The sequence below is a fragment of the Rhincodon typus genome, chromosome 1 (assembly GCF_021869965.1).
Source record: "Rhincodon typus isolate 14 chromosome 1, sRhiTyp1.1, whole genome shotgun sequence".
Taxonomy (NCBI): Eukaryota; Metazoa; Chordata; class Chondrichthyes; order Orectolobiformes; family Rhincodontidae; genus Rhincodon; species Rhincodon typus.
This window is the reverse complement of record NC_063332.1, coordinates 84,895,659-84,915,809: the sequence shown is the minus strand read 5'-3', so window position 1 is coordinate 84,915,809 and position 20,151 is coordinate 84,895,659. Positions and strand designations below refer to the sequence as shown.

General features: G+C 42.5%; 1 protein-coding gene across 1 annotated transcript in view; it reads right to left on the bottom strand.

Annotated features, from left to right (window-relative positions):
* Window positions 1-20,151, bottom strand: part of LOC109928173 (sister chromatid cohesion protein PDS5 homolog A-like) — a 61,114-nt gene that overhangs the window by 18,609 nt on the left and 22,354 nt on the right. The window contains exons 8-11 of the mRNA XM_048600733.1: window positions 17,128-17,242; window positions 16,847-16,979; window positions 5,650-5,769; window positions 708-770 (exon numbers count right to left, since the gene is read on the bottom strand). Coding sequence (XP_048456690.1) covers window positions 708-770; window positions 5,650-5,769; window positions 16,847-16,979; window positions 17,128-17,242 — 431 coding nt within the window. The remainder of the gene's footprint in view (window positions 1-707; window positions 771-5,649; window positions 5,770-16,846; window positions 16,980-17,127; window positions 17,243-20,151) is intronic.

Below are 20,151 nucleotides of genomic sequence, written 5' to 3'. Positions count from 1 at the left end.
GAGGGGAGCGGACAAGGGCCGGAGGGGAGCGGACAAGGGCCGGAGGGAGAGGGGGCATGAGACAGAGAGAAGGAGCAAGCATGGTAGAGAGCATGCGAGGGAGCACCAGAGCAAGAATGCGTGTGAGTGGGAGCTCACGCGAGAGAGAGGGAGAGCAAGAGAGAGGAGGGTGACAGACAGAAAGCCTTTTAGGCTGTAAGCGAATCAAGAGGAAAAGATAGGAATGTGGAGTTGAGAGTTATCAGATCGGCCATGATCTCATCAAATGGTGAAGTACACACTTGACTGGTGACGGCATATTTTTGCTCCTTTGTTTTATGGTTGATCTTGTGAGAACGCACATAAGATAATTACATGTTGAAAGTTGCATGAAAATTACACAAACCAACATTGAAACGACTAACTTCTGAGATTGCTTTCTAAAAAACCGTAAACGACCTAAAAATGTGAAACTATAAAAAGATTCAACTTCTTATGCAATTTTATTTTGTTGTCACTCGTAAAATGGAACACTTTGATTTTTGGAAACCTGAAGGTTGTGTCAAAAATTGCAGCCCAGGTAAACAAAGTGCCAGATACACAGCAAAACTTTATACATTTTTTTCTATTAAGAACAACCTTAACCTCAGAAGTTCAATATTTTGCATGAAGTTGTGGGGAGTTTTAGAATGCAGACCTGCATTAATGAGGACTGGATTGAAACTTACCTTCCCTGTCAGTAATAACGTCTTTGCCTCATCTGACAAATAGCACTTGTTATTGCTGGAGTCCTGAGCAAAGAAACATATATCAAAAATAATATATTTATGAATGAGGCAGCAAAACAAAAAATCTATCACCAAAGCTACAATAGCAAACTAATAGACATGCATTTCATTAAAACAGAAAGGCAAAATTAAAGATTACAAATAATTTGCTCCTTCTACCATGAAACCTTCTCACGGTGAATACAACCACATTATCTTGCCTGTTGAGTTAAATGTTTCGAACACCTCTACTAATCGTACTTGGACCACGACACATACATTTGGTACAACTGGCCATTTTCAAATGTCAATACGTTTGAGCCCGGAAAAGCACAGGTCAGACAGCATCCAAGGAGCAGGAAAGTCAACATTTCGGGCCAAAATGCTTTGTCAGGACTGGGGAGGGGGAAAGGGTGGAACAGATAGGTGAGTAGGAAGATAGACAGATTAGGTCAGGTCAGGGAGGCGAAGAGGAGGGGACCGCTGGGCATGGGATAAGGCTGGGGCGGGGGGGTGGAGGGATTTTGAAGCCGGTGAAGTCAATATTGAGGCAATTCGACTAAGTTCCCAAGGTGAAATATCAGGTGTTGTTTCTCCAGTTTGAATTTGGCCTCACTCTGACAGTGGAGGGGACCAAGGGTGGACATGTTGCCGTGGGAGGGGGAATTAAAACAGATGGCAACCGAGAGGTTGGGTTGGTTGGTGTGTGAAGAGCACACATGCTCCGTGAACCAGTCCTCGAGTCTGGGTTTGGTCTCCCCGGTATAGAGGAGATTGCACTGGGAGCAACAGATACAATAGATCAGGTTAGATGAAGTGGAGGTGAATCTCTGCCGGATTTGCACAGAGGTGAGAGGGGAGGTGTAGGGGCAGGTGTTGCACCACTTGTGGTTGCAGGGAAAGATACTGGGTGTGATGGAGAAGCTGATGGCAAAGGAAATCTCATTTTGGTGGCGGGTATGATCATAGGTGGCAGAAATGTCGGAGGATGATGCGTTGGGTTTGGAGATTGGTGGGGTGGTATGTCAGGACTTGGGGACTCTATCCTTATTGTTATTGGGGGGAGAGAGTTTGAGGGCAGAAGTGTAGGAAATGGAGGAGATGCAGTTGAGGGCATCCTTAATTACAGAGTGAGGGGGGAAATTCTGGTCTCTGAAGTAGCTGGCACGTCCTGAAGTAAAACACTTCATCCTGGGAGCAGATGTGGTGGAGGCAGAGGAATTGAGAGAATGGGATAGCATCTTTACAGGAGGATGTGTGAGAGGAGGTGTAGTTGAGGTAGCTGTGGGTGTCAGTGGGTTTAAAATAGATATCAATGGTGAGTTGGTTTCTGGAGAGGTCCAGGAAGGGGAGGCAGGTGTCAGAAATAGTACAGGTGAATTTGAGGGCGGGGTGGAATGTGTTGGGCAATGTTGATGAATTGCTCGACCTCTTCGCAGGAGCACGAGGCAGCACCAATACAGTCATCAATAGTCAAGTAAAGAACTGTACGTTCATGGTGAAGATGAGGTGCTGGGAGCCAGGGAATCAAAAGTTTAGAAAAAGGGGAGGGTGTGGGTTGTGCCATGAATCTAGATAGGGAGCTCCTGGACCAAAGGGGAAAGAACAGAGCTGTGGTCGGAGATGAGCTTGGTGGGGCAGAAGTAGACAGAGACAATGGGTTGACCGTGGCAGTCAGGTTTGTGGATCTTGGGGAGGAAATAGTTCCCCAACCCCACACTGCCTGCTTCTATCAGGTTGGAGGCTGTGGACGGGAGATCTCCTGAGGTGATGAGGTTGTTCATGGTCTGGGAGATGACGGCTTGGTGATCAGAGGGGAGGTCATGATTGAGGGGATGGTAGGAAGTGGTGTCAGAGAGATGGCGTCTGGCCTCACCAATATAGAGCTATAGAGCTCAATTCGCCATACTACCACTGCATCCCTTTTATCAGCGGGTTTAATAGTGAGGTTGGGGTTGGAGCAAAGGGAGCAGAAGGCTGTGCGTTCTATGGGGGAAGAGGTTGGAGTGAGTGGAGAGATGCAAGCAATTGATGTCACGGCAGCAGTAGGAGATGAAGAGGCTGAGGGAGGGTAGGAGGCCGAGGGAGGGGGGTGGATGGAGTTTGCTAGAGGCACATAAAGGGGTCATTAGAAGGTGAGTTGGATTTGCATTCAAACAAATAGGTGCAGAAGTGGCAGCGGCAGAAAGAGAGCTCAACACCACGATGCAGAATTCGTTTACGTGTCGGTGCACGGGAATGAAGGTGAGTCCTTTGCTAAGGACTGACCGTTCATCCTCAGTAAGGATGAGGTCAGGGAGGATGGTGAATACCTGGCAGGGCATGGGCCTGGGGGTTAGTGTAGAACCAGAGCTAGGAGTGGGGGTGGAGACTTCATCAGGAGCGGGTGTGTGCACTACAGTGGTCACGTGGGTAGAAGCAGAAGTAGCCCAGTCATCAATGATATTGTCAGTCATGTGATCTTCCACGTCGGTGGAAGTGGCAGTCACGTGGTTTTCTATGGCAGCAGAAGCAGCAGTCATGTCGTCTCCCCTAGGCCCAACCGGTCGCCCTCCACCGACAGTGTCATTTGTTTGGCAGAACTTGTCCTCACCCTCAGCAATTTTTCCTTGGATTCCTCCCACTTCCTACAAACCAAAGGGGTGGCCATGGGCACCGGTATGAGCCCAAGCTATGCCTGCCTCTTTGTAGGATTTGAGGAACAGCCCCTCTTCCACAACTACACAGGCATCATCCCCCACCTCTTTCTCTGCTATTTTGAAGACTCCAAGGGTGCTACCTTGTGCTCCCACGAGGAGTTTGAGCAGTTCATCAACTTCACCAACACCTTCCACCCCACCCTCAAATTCACCTGAACCATTTCTGTTACCTCCCTCCCCTTCCTTGGCCTCTCCGTCTCCAATCCAGAAACCGACTCACTACTGAAATCCATTTCAAACCCACTGACTCCCACAGTTACCTTGACTACACCTCCTCTCACCCTCCCTCCTGTAAAAATGCTATCCCACACTCTCAATGCCTCCAACTCCGTCGCATCTGCTCCCAGGATGAGGCGTTTTACGCCAGGACATCTCAGATATCCCCCTTCTTCAGAGACCAGAACTTTCCCTCCTCTGGAATTAAGGATGCCCTCAACTGCATCTGCTCCATTAACACCCTACTGCCCTCAAACACCCTCCCCCCAACAACAAGGATAGAGTCCACTTGTACATAACCCCATCAATCTCCAAATCCAACGTGTCATCCTCCGACATTTCTGCCACCTACAATCAGACCCCACCACCAAAAAGATATTTCCTTCCCTACCCCGTCCGCTTTCGTTCCATGACTCCCTCGTCAGCTCTACACTCCCACCAATTCCTCCACCACACTCGGTACCTTTCCCTGCAACTCCAAGAGCTGAAACACCTGTCCCAACACCTCCCCTCTCACCTCCGTCCAAGGCCCCAAGCTTCTTCCAGATGTGGCAGAGATTCACCTGCACTTCATCCACCCTGATCTATTGTATTTGTTGCTCCTGATGTGTACTCCTCTATATTGGGGAGTCCAAATTCAGACACGGGGACTGGTTCACAGAGCATCTGTGCTCTGCACACACAAACCAACCCGACCTTCCGGTTACCATCCATTTTAATTCACCCTCCCACGGCATCATGTCCATCCTTGACCTCCTCCACTGTCAGAGTGAGGCCAAATGCAAACTGGAAGAACATTACCTAGTATTTCACCTTGGGAGCTTATAGCCCAATGGCGTCAATACTGACTTCACCAGTTTTGAAATCCCTCCACCTCCAGCCTTATCCCATGCCTAGCCCTCCCCCTCCTCTTCACCTCCCTGACCTGACCTAACCTGTCCATCTTCCTACTCACTTATCCGTTCCACCCTTCCCACTGTCCAATCACAATAACGTCCTACATACATTCAGCTATCAACATCCCATCTACACTTTCCCCAGCCCCAAACCACTCTCTCTATTTACGTCTGGGCTCCCCTCCCCCTTCCCAGTCCTGACAAAGGGTTTCGGCCTGAAGCGTTGACTTTCCTGCTCCTCGAATGCTGTCTGACCTGCTGTGCTTTTCCAGCCTCACATCTATTGACTCTGGCTTCCAGCATCGTCAGTCCCTACTGTCTCCAAGTCAATGACCATTTTCAAATTGCCTTTCAGTGACTCACTTGATGAAGTAGGAGAACAACTTTACCAAAACATGGTATGGTACATTTAGTACACACCGCTGTCACCAGATTTCCTTGTTGATTTATATTTTGCATCATATAGAAAACTGACAAATCTAAAAACAACTTTATCGATATTCTTCTACAGGTGTCATAGATGAATAGTCATGGCTCACAACCTAAAAGTACCTAAATATATGAAACTCACTCCATCACACAGAACAACACTTGGAATATTAGGTATGCCTGAGCTCTAAAGCTTGCTACATGGGTCGTTTCAACAGTCCATCACATCATTACGAATATTCTCTTTACTGTCAAAGAATTATACTCATTCAGCTGTTAAATTACGAGAATGATAAAAACTGCATAGCCTCTCGTGCATATATGAATAGTGAAACAGGGAGAAAATCTGATTAAAACTTAAGCTGACTAATTATTGCAATAATTTACAGCATGTTCTTGTTAACGTGCATTGCCCCAGCACCGTCCACTCGCTAACTTGCTGGGTTTGAAGGTCGACTACTTCTCTTTTGCTGGGAATACATCCCACATTCTCACCATGTGTTGTGCCTTAATCAGTTAATTTCATATTTTTTGCTAAAAAAATCTAATGTCAACCTTCCAATAAAAGACTTGCTTAGCTTTGTTTCTAGAAGAGCTGGCCATCCCAATATCATCCCTTCATAGTATTTAAAGCCAACATTAAGTACAAAATTAATAAATTACTTTGTCAGGTGGGGTGAAGAACTTGGTCGGCAATACAGGATCCTTTGGAGAGTCCAGGTTATAGGTGGTACTTTTGGTTGTGATGACAATAAGCGCCACATCACATACTATGTAGAGTTTCTGTAAATGCAAACAGAAAAGCACAACAGTAGCAACATTTGTCATGTTTTAAAAGTTCTGAAAATTAGTTTCAAAATTAAAATATTTGCAGCATTCCAATGCCATCTCTTATAGAATCTTCCATGTTAAAATGGAAGATATGGTTTTATAATGAAGCAATACGTCATCACTCTGATGCTAATGGCACTTGCATTTTAAATGTCAAAGCGAAATCAATTAAAGCAAAATCATGTTTCTAATTTGCTGGCAACTTTTGCTGTATCTATCTCAGATCAGGAAAAAGAAAGCAGGAAATGATTTAATTTCTGTGTTTTTTTCCTGGCTTGAAAATTGAACATTTTACAAAACGTGTGAACTAAAACATCATAAACATCTTCAAAAGGGCTGATGGCTGTTAGAGGTCAATCATCTCAGCTCCAGGACATCACTGCAGGAGGTCCTCCGGGTCATGCCCTAAACTCAACTATTTTCAGTTTTCATGGGTTGTGGGCTTCACTGGTGAGGTCAGGATTCATTGCCCATCAGTAATTGTCCAGTGGACAGTTAAGAGTTAACCACATGGCTGTGGGTCTGCAGTCACATACAATGCCAGTAAGGATGGCAGTTTCAATTTCTAGAGCACATTAGTACCCCAGAACATTAGTCCAGGCCTCTGGTTTACTTGTCCAGTGATATTACCACATTGCCACCACATCCCCTGGCTTCAAGTGACTTCAATTACTTTTCCTCCATCATAAGGTCAGGAGTGGGGATGCTTGATGGTGATTGCACCACATTCAGTACCATTTGCAACTTTGCAGATTCTGAAGCAGTCAAGTGTACTTATGCAGTGAGAACTGAATAACATACAGCCTTAGGCTGATTAGTAGCAAATAGTATTTGCATCACACAAGTACCAGGCAATGACCATTTGCAACAACAGAAAATCTAACCATCATCTCATGACATTTAATTACCACCATCACTAAATCTCCCAGTTTCAACAGTAGTGTGATAGGAAGGTGTAGAAAAATCAGAAATGGTTAGCAAATGCAGACATTCACAAAAGGGACTAAGCAGTCCTCATCAATAAGCAGGTGATAGTGTTGGATTAGTGGTAATGCCACTAGACTAGTAATCCAGAACCCCTAATGTAATGGGACCAAGGGTCTAATTTGACCATAGCAGCTAACCTGACCTTCATATGATTCCAGATTCATTGCAATTTGGTTGATGCTTGGTAACAATTGCAGGCCTAGCCAGCAATGCCCACATACCTTGAATGACAACTAAGAAAAGTCACTGAAGATCAACATGCACCTGCAAGCAAGCATTTAGGAAGTCTAATAGTCTATTAGGCTTTTTCACAAAAGGATTTAACAACAGTAGTAGCTAAGTCTTGCTTCAATTGTTTTGCACCTTGGTTTGACCATACCTGGAGTGCTCTGTACAATTTTGGTCCCCTTACGATGGATATTATCACCTTATAAGACCATACGGCATTGGAGCAGAAGCAGACCAGTCAGTCCATGAATGGGCAGAACAGACTTCAATGAAATCATGTATGATCTGATGATTCTTAACACTTTCCTGCCTTTTCCCTATAACCCTTGATGCCTGTACTAATTAAAAATCTATCTCAGCCTTGACAATCCAGCTTCTGCGGTCCTGTGAGGTAAAGGTCAGCATAGATTCCACAGCAATCCAAAAGAAGAAATTCCTTCTGCTCTCTGTCTTAAATGGGTGACCCCTCAATTCTAAGATGGTTACCTTTAATCCCAGAGTCTCTGACAAGGGAAACCAATATCTCCACATCTACCCTGACAAGTCTCCCAAGAAACTAGTATGTCTCAATAAGGTCACCTCTCTGTCTTCTAACCTCTAATAAGAACAGGGCCAACATTGTCAACCTCTTTTCATAAGCAAATTCTACCAAATAAGTACGCATGAAGGGAAAATAAACAATCCAACTGGAGTTAGGAGAATTCAAATTTGCCAGGTTCTTGGATCACTAATTGATTTTTTTTCTAAAATCCCTGTGCAGTGGTTAGGAATACTTTTCGAAGGAAATTAGTCTAAGGTAATATAAGAAAATAGAAAATTAGCCTCAGTCATACTTGCCAAATGAATTTGTAGCAGTGTAGATTAAGAGACAGTTAAACTAAAATGTAAATATTATTTTTGATTGCATTAAGCAGAAAATGGTTATAATGGTTTTACAGCATTTCTTTCTTCATTGTTATAATGTTAAATATAAGCTTTATTTGGGTGAGAATCAGTCAAAAGAGCACAGCAACATGCTAATTAGCTGCTAAAACGGAGAGGCGACAGCCCAGTGGTATTATCGATGGACTATTAATCCAGAATCCAGAGACCCAGATAACGTTCTGGGGACCCCAATTTGAATTCTGCCACAGCAGATGGTGGAATTTGAACTCAATATTCAAATATTGGAATTAAGGATCTAATGATGACCATGAATCCATTGTCGATTGTCAAAAAAACACATCTGATCCACTAATATCCTTTAGGGATGGAAACTGCCATCCTTACCTGGTCTGGACTACATGTGACTCCAGGCCTGCAGCAATGTGGTTGACTCCTAACTGCCCTCTGGGCAATTAGGGATGGGAATAAATGCTGCTTGGCCAGCAACACCCTCATCCCGTAAATGAATAAAGAAGAAAATAAAAATCAACCTTGAAAAGCGAGTTTGGAAGAGAATGGAAAGCATCAGCTCAACACAAAAGTAAGAAATGAAATGCTGAGGAGCGTGGACAACGATAGGAGTTTGTTGAATGAAATTAGCAAAGGTAGAGGGGCTGGCTAGGGACATGCAAAAAGGAACTGGACCAATAAGAGATGTAATGGAGGGAGGGTTTCAAAGAAAATAGGAACAGGAAGGAAGATGTCCTGAGAATTGAAATTAGTGGAAAATGATAAGACTGGCATAGGGCAAACGGACATGTAGAACTCGTCAAGTCAAGGCCGCGCCTTCAGGTAGAACACATTGTGATGAATGAAGTACAATAAACTGGCTAATGGCTGCGTTCAAGTAGCAAACAAAAGTTGGAAGATTTAGAGCGTAGGACTCAATTCTGTTTCAAAATAAAGTTACATAAGTGAACAATTAAATCCAGCCAGACGCATTAAATAGATTATAATTTTGTACTTTTGCAATGTCAACACTGAAGGTATGTTGTTGTTCAAAATTGTGCACACATGATTATGGTGCAATTTACCTCAACCAGAAAGGAATTGCCTTGGAAGTTTTCAACAATGTCTCATGAAGTCTAATGGCATTAGGTCAAACATGGGCAAGCAAACTTCTTGCCAATTACTACATACCTTCTGCTGATGAATCAGTAGTACTCTATGTTGAGCACCACTTGGAGGAAGCACGGAAGGTGACTAGCATGTAGAATACACTGTGGGTGGGGGATTTCAATGTCCATCACTGAGAATGGCTCAGCAGCACCACTACTGATCAAACTGTCCAATTCCTATGGACGTAGCGGCGCTGCAAGACTGGGTCTGCAAGTGGGCAGTGAATGAACCAAGAGGCAAGAATCTACTTGGCCTCATTGTCATCTTTTTCTACCTGTAGCAAATGCATCCATCACTGTATTGTCCTTATGGAGACAATATTGTATGTTCATTGTTTGAGTTACTGTTGTCACATATACTTAGATACAGTGAAAAGTGTGGTTTTGCATGCGATACAGGCAGATTGTACCAGACAGAGTGCCTCAAGGTGGCAGAACAGAGCGCAGAATACAGTGCTATAGCTGCAGAGAAGGTGCAAGACCAGATCAGAATTAACATTTAAGAGGTCCATTCAAAAGTCTAACAACAGTGGGGAAGAAGTTGTTCTTGAATCTGTTTGTACATGTATTCAAACATATATATCTTCTGCCTGACAGAACAGAGTAGAAGAGAGTATAACCGGGGTCTTTGATTAAGTTGGTCACTTTCCTGAGGCAGTGGGAAGTATAGGAGGAGTCAAATGGATGGAAGGTTGATGATGGGCTGGGCTGCGTTCACGACTCTTTGTAGTTTCTTGCTGTCTGAACAGTTGTTGTACCATGCTGTGATGTGTCCACATAAGATACTTTCTATTGTTGTGAAGGTGGGTAGAGTACTTGTGGACTGGGAGGCAGGAAGTTAGAATTTGGTGTTTGCAAAATGCTAGGGGGGGAAAGCATCACGTGGTCCCATTAAAAGATCATGTGCTTTTTCTGTGCTTAGAAATCAAAAACGGATGTCTGCGAGCACCAGCTTGAAAGTTTGCAAGTGTAGAGTGCCTGAATTGAAACATTTATACCAAAAGGCTGTACAGTTAGCAGGTCAAGAAGCAGTTTCACCAAGACAACAAGTTTTAATTTAGCCAATCAATTTAAACCAGGCACTGAAATATCAAAAACCAATTAAATTTAAAGCTGATAGTTTTGACAACATTCTAAGAATTTGGCATCAAGGGAATAAAAAGGGGGCAGTTGGAAAACGCCCCAGCTGAGGCGGATAGCAGCTAGCTCTAACAGCCCACAGCTCTCAACAGAGGATCGCTGGCTCTCTCAGCCTCCTCTACATCTTACAGAAAGTACTATCTAAATAACAACGGTACCAACCGCACTAGTTAATATTCCTGACAGAAGAATCAATGGAGAAATCACAGCACATTCTGGAAGACACGTAATCTGACTGTAATTTTGACAGACTAAATTCCATTTTATTCTTAATATAAGTGGGATTTGTATTTATTGGACAGCATACCATTAGAATCTGAGATAAGGAGGGTAACGACTTCAAGGTAAGCATCCTTAAAAGAGACTTCGCAGTGGGGTTAAAATTGTTACAGAGATAGTAGGAACTGCCGATGCTGGAGAATCTGAGATAACTTCAAGGTAGGCATCCTTAGAAGAGGCTTCGCAGTGGAATCTTGCCTTTTTCGGGAATAGTTTGTAGTTAGAAGGGACTTATTCGGTTTGTTAATAGCTTAGTTCATTTGCTCACTGTGAGGAGTTAGATAATCAAATTTGTTACCTGTTGATTTTAAAGCGTGTCAGGGATTTATTTTGTTTAACCATTGGAAGTTGCAGAAGCGCATGTGACACCACTTTTCACACTCCTTTTACAGAGTGTAGGGTGGGGTGCTTTTCTTTGGGTGTCTTGATTTTAGTTCGGGGTGGGGGATCAACCTCTACTTTATAACAGATTGGGGGTTTGTCGTCCGGGCTTTGGACAGATTTAAAGTAGGAAAGGTCTCAACAGATTTAAACAGACGTGGGGACGAGTGTCCACTATCCTTTAGTCAAACTTAAGTAAGAAGTAGAAAATCTGTTTAATTTCTGTAGCTTGTCGTTGGTTAAATCAAAATTGGAGAAATGGTTCTTAACATTAGTAAACAGGTTTTTGGGGTTGAAGATGCTTCCCAAATTTGCCAAGAAAGTTTAGAAAGACTGAAAAAGGTGGCACTTTTAGAATTAGCACACAGCTAAAATTGGGTTTAACTAGGAATAATAAGAAAGGTGAAATTGTAACGGAGTTAGTCAAGATTTAGGTATATTAGAGAAATAATCAAGTGCAGTGGAATTTGAAAAAATTAAATTGCAAATGAGACAACTGGAGTTAGAAGACAAAGGGAAAAAATCTTTCTGGCTGAACAAAAAGAAAAGGAAAGAAGCGCTCCGGCAGAAGAAAAAGAAAACAAAAGAGAAGAAAGGGAGGAAGTGAGGGAGTTTGAACTTGAGAAGTTGGAAATTAGACAGGAAAGTCAACTTAAAAGGAGGCGAGGTGAAGGTAGAAGGCATGCTTATTGAGGAGGAGTGTGATAATGAGCAAACCCATCGTAACCAAAGACCTGGTAGGGATATATACAAATGTGTCAAAGCTTTACCAAAATTTGATGAAAAAGATGTAGAAGCCTTTTTCATTTCCTTTGAGAAACTGGCTAAACAGATGAACTGGCCATTAGACTTTGTGGGTGATGTTAATTCAGACCATGTTGGTAGGCAGGGCTAGCGAGGTGTTTGCGGCACTATGAAAGGTGGTGTCAGGAAATTATGAGGTAAAACAAGCTATTTTGAGTGCCTACGAATTGGTATCAGAAGCATATGGACAACAGTTCAGAAATGTAAGAAAGGAACAAGGTGAGAATTATATTGAGTTTAAAAGAATTACACAGAGAAACATCGCTACATGGATGAGAACATCAAAGATAGAAAAGACACGATTATTCTGCTGGAAGAATTTAAAACCTCACTCCCAGAAGTGATAAGAACTCATGTTGAGGAACAGAAACTTAAAACAACGAGAAGAGCTGCAGAGATGGCGGATGAATGCACAAATGTGCATAATTCGAAATCTACCTTCCAACTGCAATTTCATTCCGTGAGGGATAGAAATTGGGAAAGAGAGAGATCCTTTAATGAAAAACAAAAAGTAGATCACACTGGGAACAGTTTTCCATACGTGAAAAATGAAATCCAAGATCTCAGGTATTTTCCTGCAATAAGGTGGGACACACACAGTCACAGTACTGGTGGTTTAAGAGGCACTGGAAAAAAGGATGTGGGTAAAAGAGGCTAAACTAGTGGGATTAGTTGAGGGTATGAAGGAAATGCCAACAGAAGTCGAGGTGCTGCAGGACGGTGCACAGCCTAGTCACAGGCAGGACAGTAAGATAGCGCCAATCTTTTCAAAGATTCCACCTATATGGGTAAGATTTACTCAGGTAGGACGGGGGAATAGGTAAACAAGTTAAAATATTAAATGAAACAGGAGCTAGTCTGGCTCCAATAGTAAGAGATGAAAATATTTGCACTCCTTCTGAAATACTGCCAAGAGAGTGATAATCTTTGGAATAAATGGACACAGGACTAGTGTTCGTGTATGTAAGGTAATGCTAGAAAGTCCAATCAAGCCTGGAGAAATGATAGTGGGAGTGATTGAAAAATTGGTTATCCAAGAATAAACTGTATTCCTGGAAAACGATATAACCTGATCACAGGTGGGACTGATGCCCATTTATAGTGGAAAAGCTAAAAGAAAACCAGGGAACTGAGGAATTAAAAGAAAAATATCCTGGAATTTTTCCGGACTGTGTGGTGACAAGATTCCACAGCCATAAGTTAAAACAAGAAGGGAAAGCAAAAGAGAAAGACAAAGGAATTGAGATCCACTTAGCTGACATCCTGTTTAAAAAACCTAAGCGGGTAGAGGATCAGGCAAAGAAGTATTTCGTTCTGAAAGATTAATGGAGCTACAACAAAAAGATGAGATGATAAAGGATTTATAGGATAAAGGATAAAGCCTACTTGAAAAAGGAATCAGAGTGTATTCCAGAATGCTATTACCTTAAGGGTAAAATCTTAAGGCGGAAATGGACCTCAGCAGGTTAGCGCAGATGAGAAACGGGCGGAAGTTCACCAGACTGTGCTGCCGGTAGAATAGACACAGGAAGTATTACAGGTAGCACACAAGTTACCATAGGAAGTCATCTAGGAGTGAGGAAGACTCAGGCTAAAATACAGAAGTATTTTTATTGGCCTGGATTATATAAAGATGTATGGCAAAATTCAACCACACCTGTCATACATGTCAGATGGTAGGAAAGGCACAAGCAGTGATAAAGCCAGCACCTTTGATGTCAGTTCCTGCATTTGAAGAACCTTTTTACACAGGTTATAAGTGATTGTGTAGGCCCCCTCTTGAAAACCAAAAGTGGGAACCAGTATTTGCTAACCATAATGGATGCATCTACCAAGTTTCCAGAGGCAATTCCATTATGGAATGTCAAGGCAAAAAAGGCTGTAGAGGAGTCGCTTGGTTTCTTTACCCATTGTGGACTACCCAGGGAGATTCAGTCGGACCATGGGTCCAATTTTACTGTGAAATTATTTAAAGAGGTCATGGATAGTTTAGGCAAACACTTTAAATCAAGTGCATATCACCCTGAATCCCAGAGAGCACTGGAAAGGTAGCATCAGTCGCTAAAAACCATGCTGAGGGCTTATTGCCAGGACTACCTAAATGATTGGGATAAAGATATCCCATTTATACTATTTGCTATTAGAGACGCTCCAAATGAATTGACTCAGTTTACTCCATTTAAATTGATACTCAGACGCGAAGAAAGAGGGCCTTTAAAATTAATTAAGGAAAAGTTGATAGGTCCAAAGTCAGAGATCTCATGGTTGGATATCAGAGAAAGATTAAACAGAGTAGGTGAATTAGCTAGACAACACCTAAAAGTGGCACAGCACCTAATGAAGCAAGAAGCAGATAAGAAATCTAAAATTCATATGTTTGCCCATGGGTGTAAAGTATTGGTGCCGTTACCAGTGGTAGGAGATCCCTTCAAAGCAAGGTTTAGTAGTCCCTATCAGATTGAGAAATTGTTAAGTCGTTAAGTCAGGTGAATTTCCAGCAACTTTGTTTTTGCTCCTGATTTACAGTATCCGCAGTTCTTTCGGTTTTTATTCACCCAATTCCAAGGCTGGAAAAAGTAGGATAAGGCACTTACATAACAAAGTTGGACTTGATTCGTGGTTACTGACAAGTCCCTTTGTCGGAGAGAGCAAAAGAAATTTCTGCTGTTGTAACCCCAAATGGGCTATATCAATTTAAAGTAATGCTCTTTGGAACGAAAAACACACCAGCCACTTTTACAGTTATTGCAGGATTGACTATTTGTGCCGTCTACATAGGCGATCCTTAGCCATTCGTGAAAAGATCACATGGAGCATTTGACAGAGCTGTTTGAGAGACTATAGAAGACAAAGTTGGTCCTTAACTTGGCAAAAACAGAATTTGTGAAGGCGGAAGTGACATTCTTACAGCACAACATTGGGTATGGACAGATGACACTGAGGAACGTGAAGACGAAGGCCACCAAGGAATTTCCAAGACCATCCTTGAAAAAGGAAGTGGTACAATTTTTAGGATTGAGTGGATTCTACAGGAAATTTGTACTAAATTTATTAGCTAGTGGCACCATTGAAGGATTTGTTAAAAAAGAACACAAACTTTTGGTGAACAGAACAAGGCCAGGAAACATTTGAGGATTTAAAAGCAGCATTAACCACCACACGTGTTTTAGCCATGCCAAATTTTTTGAAACCCTTCAAAGTCGCCGTTGATGTATGTGTTGGAGCTGTGTTGTTACTGGAGGATGATTGAGGAATTGAAAGGCCAATCGGTTATTTTTCAAAAAAACTCAATACCCACCAGAAAAAGTATTCAACCATTGATAACGAATTATTGAGTTTGGTAATGGCCTTACAACATTTTAATGCTTACGTTGTAAACAATGCATCAGACTATTGTGTTTCGGTTTTAGTTCTCAGAGGGGGGTCAACCTCCACTTTATAACACTATGGTGCAGCTATAAAACTGGTAAGAGTCCTTGTAGACATGCTGAATTTCATTAGCCTCCTGAAGTAGTAGGGACATTGCTTTCTTGACTGTTGCGTTGATGTGGTGGACCGGGATGAATTGTTGGTGATCATTACTCCCAGGAACTACCTAATGGGACAGACTTCAGATGGGTCTTGCAATCCAAAATTAGGCATCTGCGAGGTCATGAGGGCTGTCAGTCATAGCAGAATTGTATTCAACTACAATCTGTAACATCAGGGCCTGGCTTAGCAGCCAAAGATCCACCTGTGTTCAATGACAAATGCAGGAGTGCATTACAGAAATGCACCAGGTACATCAAAAAAACGAGGTCTCAAGTTGGTGAAGCTAAAAGTCAGGATGACTTGCCCACCAAACAACAGAAATAGCATGCAATAGACAGGGTTAAGCGATCCTACAACCGCAGCCCTGCCACATCCAATCATGAATAGTGGTCGGCAATTAAGAGATCGGCCATGATCCTACTGAATGGTGAAGCAGGCTCAAGGGGCAGAAAGCTCTACTCCTGTTCTTATTTTTTGTTGTCTTATGCTCTCATAGGAGATGTAGCTTCTACAAATATTCTCATAGTCAACCACTGGAGAGCCCACATTAGTGCAAAAAAAAAGTAGCATCTACACCAATCTTCAGTCAGAAAAATCAAGTTTATTTTTATCCAACCCAGCAACATCCTGCTACAGCCTGAGTATTTTTATGGCTGGTTCACTTCAGCATCCAGTCAATGGTGACCACAAGGATGTTGATTGAAGGAGATTCAGCGATTGGAAATGCCATTGAATGTTAATGATGATGGTCATTGCCTGTCACTTCTATGACATGAATGCTATTTGCAGTTTCCTCTTGACCCCAGCATCAGAAATGGGGACATTTGCTGATGTTTGCATAATGTTCAGTGCCGTTCATGAGTCCTCCGTTTCCTCTGAAACCAGTCTGTGATCACAAGTATCAAGTCCTGCTAAGCTGCAAATAGCTACTTATGAAATGAACCAGCCATAAAAATACTTAGGCTTTAAAAATAGGTTATAGCCAAAGATTCGGTGGCAGGTAACTCACCTCTCATTTCCCCAAAGCCTGTCCACCATCAAAAAGCACAGTAAGAGGTGTGATGAAATACTCTCCACTTTCCTAGATGAGTACAATTACAAAACTCAAGAAGTCTGACACCACCCAGAACAAAGCAGCCCCTTGACTGACACCCCATCCAAGACCTTCAAAATTCGCTCTCTCCACTACCAGTGCACAGAAACAGTGTACCACTATAAGATATACAGTGGTAAATTACCAAGGCTGCTCCAATAGCACCTCCCCAAATTTACTGCCTCTCCTCTCTGAAGGACAACAGGTGCATGGGCACACCACCATCTGCAAATTCCCCTCTAAGCCACAAACCGCATTTATTCAAACCATATCAGTGTGCCTTCACCGCTGACGAGTCAAAATCCTGGAATTTCCTTCTTAGTTGCATGTTGCTATACTGAAGGACTGCAGCAGTTCAAGAAAGCAGCTCACCACCACCTCTCCAGGGCAATCCTTTAGGGATAAATGCTGGTCTGGCCAGCAAAGTCCACATCCCATGAATGAATATATAAAAATGTTGGAAAGTACAGACTACACACAGTGTGAAGTAACTTTTATATAGTATCTGCGTAAAGCAGAGTAGTACAAGTTTTGCACTTCTTACCTCATTCATTTTGCCATCATCTGGTGCTTGGGCATCCTTTGTTTGTTTGATGTTCTCCACCATTTTTCTTATAAAAGCATGACTATTATTTTCATTTTTTGTCATTAAAACTTCCAACATGAACCACAGGCACCTTATCAAATATAATTTTAAAAAAGCATTAGCTACTTTAAAACAAAAAACAAAACATAGGAGAATGCTGTGATTGGCACCTTACACTGAAGGGAAACTACTTTAAAATAGTTGTCAAGGTCAAATTTTTGCAGTTTAGTTTTACTTACTCTTTGATGTCACGCAGCTGCTCAATATCCTGAGTTTTCGTAAAATCTGGGTCATGAGCAAGCAAATGAACTGTGTATGGAACTACATATTCTGGCAATAGAGATAACAGCTTCTCTAAAGAAAATAAAAAGAATGTTTAAAAAGATTTTCCTGAAAGGTTGCAAGTGCGTAATACATACACGTCAGTTTGAAAAGTGGTAAGAACTGACAAGCAATTTCAAACAGCCTTACACTAACAAAATCAAATAGGTAGTGCATAAAGTTATGTTATTGCTTAAATTGAATTTTACTCAACATTTAATTAGTTATTACAGAGGGAAAACCCAAAATACACAAATAGCAGTTTTTATCAGTAGCTATTTTTCAAAATTATTTATGAGTGCATATATTAGGTACAGCAGCAGGTCCTTCAGCCACTGAAGCCTGGTCTGGCACGGAATTAAATGGCTGCACCTCAACACCATTTATCCACCAATGCTCCTTACTTTTAGGCAACAGAAATCTCAGTTTCAAAAGTCTCAATTGATGTAGCATTCAGTATATTGGAAAGAATGTTTCAGATTTCCACTATCCAAGTGAAAAAATGGCTGCGTTTTGGTCTCTCATAATCTTACAAATTAGACATTGGTTATGTATTTTCGTAAAGGAAAATGTTTCTTCGTCCCTACATTTCCAACTCCTTTTAATACTTTCAACCTTCCAACCAGATCTTCCCTCAATATTTATCTTCAAAGAAATGAAGAATTTACGACTGACAAGAATTCCATCCTTATTTTTGAGATGGATATATGGGCTGGCAACCAAGAAAGTGGAATGTTGGTAAATGTGAGGTTATCCACTTTGGTAGCGAAAACAGGAATGCAGATTACATGAATGGTGATAGACTGGCCAAGGGGAGACAGGAGCATATCTGCGTATCAGTCACTGAAAGGTGTCTTCTGGATGCAGCAGGTAGTGAAGGCAGCAAATGGTATGTTGGCCTTGTTGCAAAGGTACAGGACATTGGTGAGACCACACCTGGAATAGTGAGTGCAGTTTTGGTTTCCTTATCTGAGGAAGATTGTCCTGGCTATGAAAGGAATACAACATAGGTTTACTAGACGGATTCCTGGAATGCCAGGACTGATGTATGAAGAGAGACTGGATTTGTTAAGACTATATTCACTGAAGTTTAGAAGATTGATTTTTTTTTGGGGGGAGGGTGGCATCTCATAGAAACCTATAAAATTCTAACAGGACTAGATAGGAGTAAATGTAGGAAGGATGTTTCTGATGACAGGGAGTCGAGAATCTGGTCATGTCTAAAGATATAGGGTAGGTGATATAGCATAAACATGAGGAGAAATGTCTTCACTGAGAGAGTGATAAACTCTGTGGAATTCTCTGCCACAGAAAGTGGTTGAGGTCAAAACATTGAATGTTTTCAAGGAGTTAGACGGAGCTAGTGCTTAGGGCTAAAGAGAACAAAAGGAATGGGGAAAATGTAGGAAGAGGTTACTGAGTTGGATGATCAGCCATGATCATTTGAATCATGGAGATTTGAAGGGCCAAATGGTCTACACCTGCTCCTATTTTCTATGCTTCCACGTTAATTAACTTTTACAAAAATTTAGTGTACTTTTACAATAATTTTGACTTTTAGTTGTTCCTGCTGCAAGGTAAATGAAGAAGCTGCAGTGCATGGAGGGTGGGGGAGAAGCTCACACCTGAGAATCGCAATAGGCTAAGTGACTAGTAAAAACAAACAATAGGGCAGGTTGGTTTAACTGCTTTAAGAGGAACAGAACAACCTCTTCTTTTCTTACAGGCATGCTTAGGCATCCGGGGTGAAGTCCAAAGCATTGGTGCTGACTTGCTCAAGGGAAATTCAAATCTGCAAAATTAGTACTTGATAGGTTGCAAATTAATGAGGGGTGAGGTTGATGTCAGGGTTCAAACTACTGGAAAGGGGAAAGCTGAAAGTGGCATGGCTGAGTGAGAGAGGGCAGAGTAAAGTTAAACAGTAGGATGCAAGGGCAGCAACCAAGCAAAATATCAGAATTGACAAAAACAGAACCCGGTGTGATTAGCACATCAATGATTTGGCAAAACTGATGACAGACTTAAGCTAAGCACAGGAGGACAGAATTTCAATCACCCAGCTGAGCAAGTAGTTACAGTGGGGGGGGTCAAATCCACTTGTAGAGATGTGGAAGAGAAGCTGAAATAGTCAGGAGTCCCTGAAAGAAAGGGAACAATTCTTGAAGCACGAGAGGAAAGTAGTTGATCCAGGAGCTATGAAAGGGGCACGAAATTGTTTGAGGTACTGTTGGAGATTGAAACCAGGAGCATTTTTAAAGAAAGATATTATTTCATTGGAAGCTGTTCAGACAAAGTTCATTAGGATGATAGAGATAACAAGGCGTAGAGCTGGATGAACACAGCAGGCCAAGCAGCATCAGAGGAGCAGGAAGACTGACGTTTCGGGCCGAGACCCTTCTTCAGAAATGGGGGAGGGGAAGGGGGTTCTGAAATAAATAGGGAGAGAGGGGGAGACGGATAGAAGATGGACAGAGGAGAAGATAGGTGGAGAGGAGACAGACAGGTCAAAGAGGCGGGGATGGAGCCAGTAAAGGTGAGTATAGGTGGGGAGTTAGGGAGGGCATAGGTCAGTCCAGGGAGGACGGACAGGTCAAGGGCTGAGGCTAGTAGGTAGGAGGTGGGGGTGGGAGGAGGGATAGGTTAGAAAGGCGGGGACAAGCTGGGCTGGGTTTGGGATGCGGTAGGGGGAGGGGAGATTTCGAAGCTTGTGAAGTCTACATTGATACCATTGGGCTGCAGGGTTCCTAAGCGAAATATGGGGTGCTGTTCCTGCAACCTTCGGGTGGCATCGTTGTGGCACTGCAGGAGGCCTAGGATGGACATGTTGTCTGAGGAATGGGAGGGGGAGTTGAAATGGTTCGCGACTGGGAGGTGCAGTTGTTTAGTGCGAACTGAGCGTAGGTGTTCCGCAAAGCGGTCCCCAAGCCTCCGCTTGGTTTCCC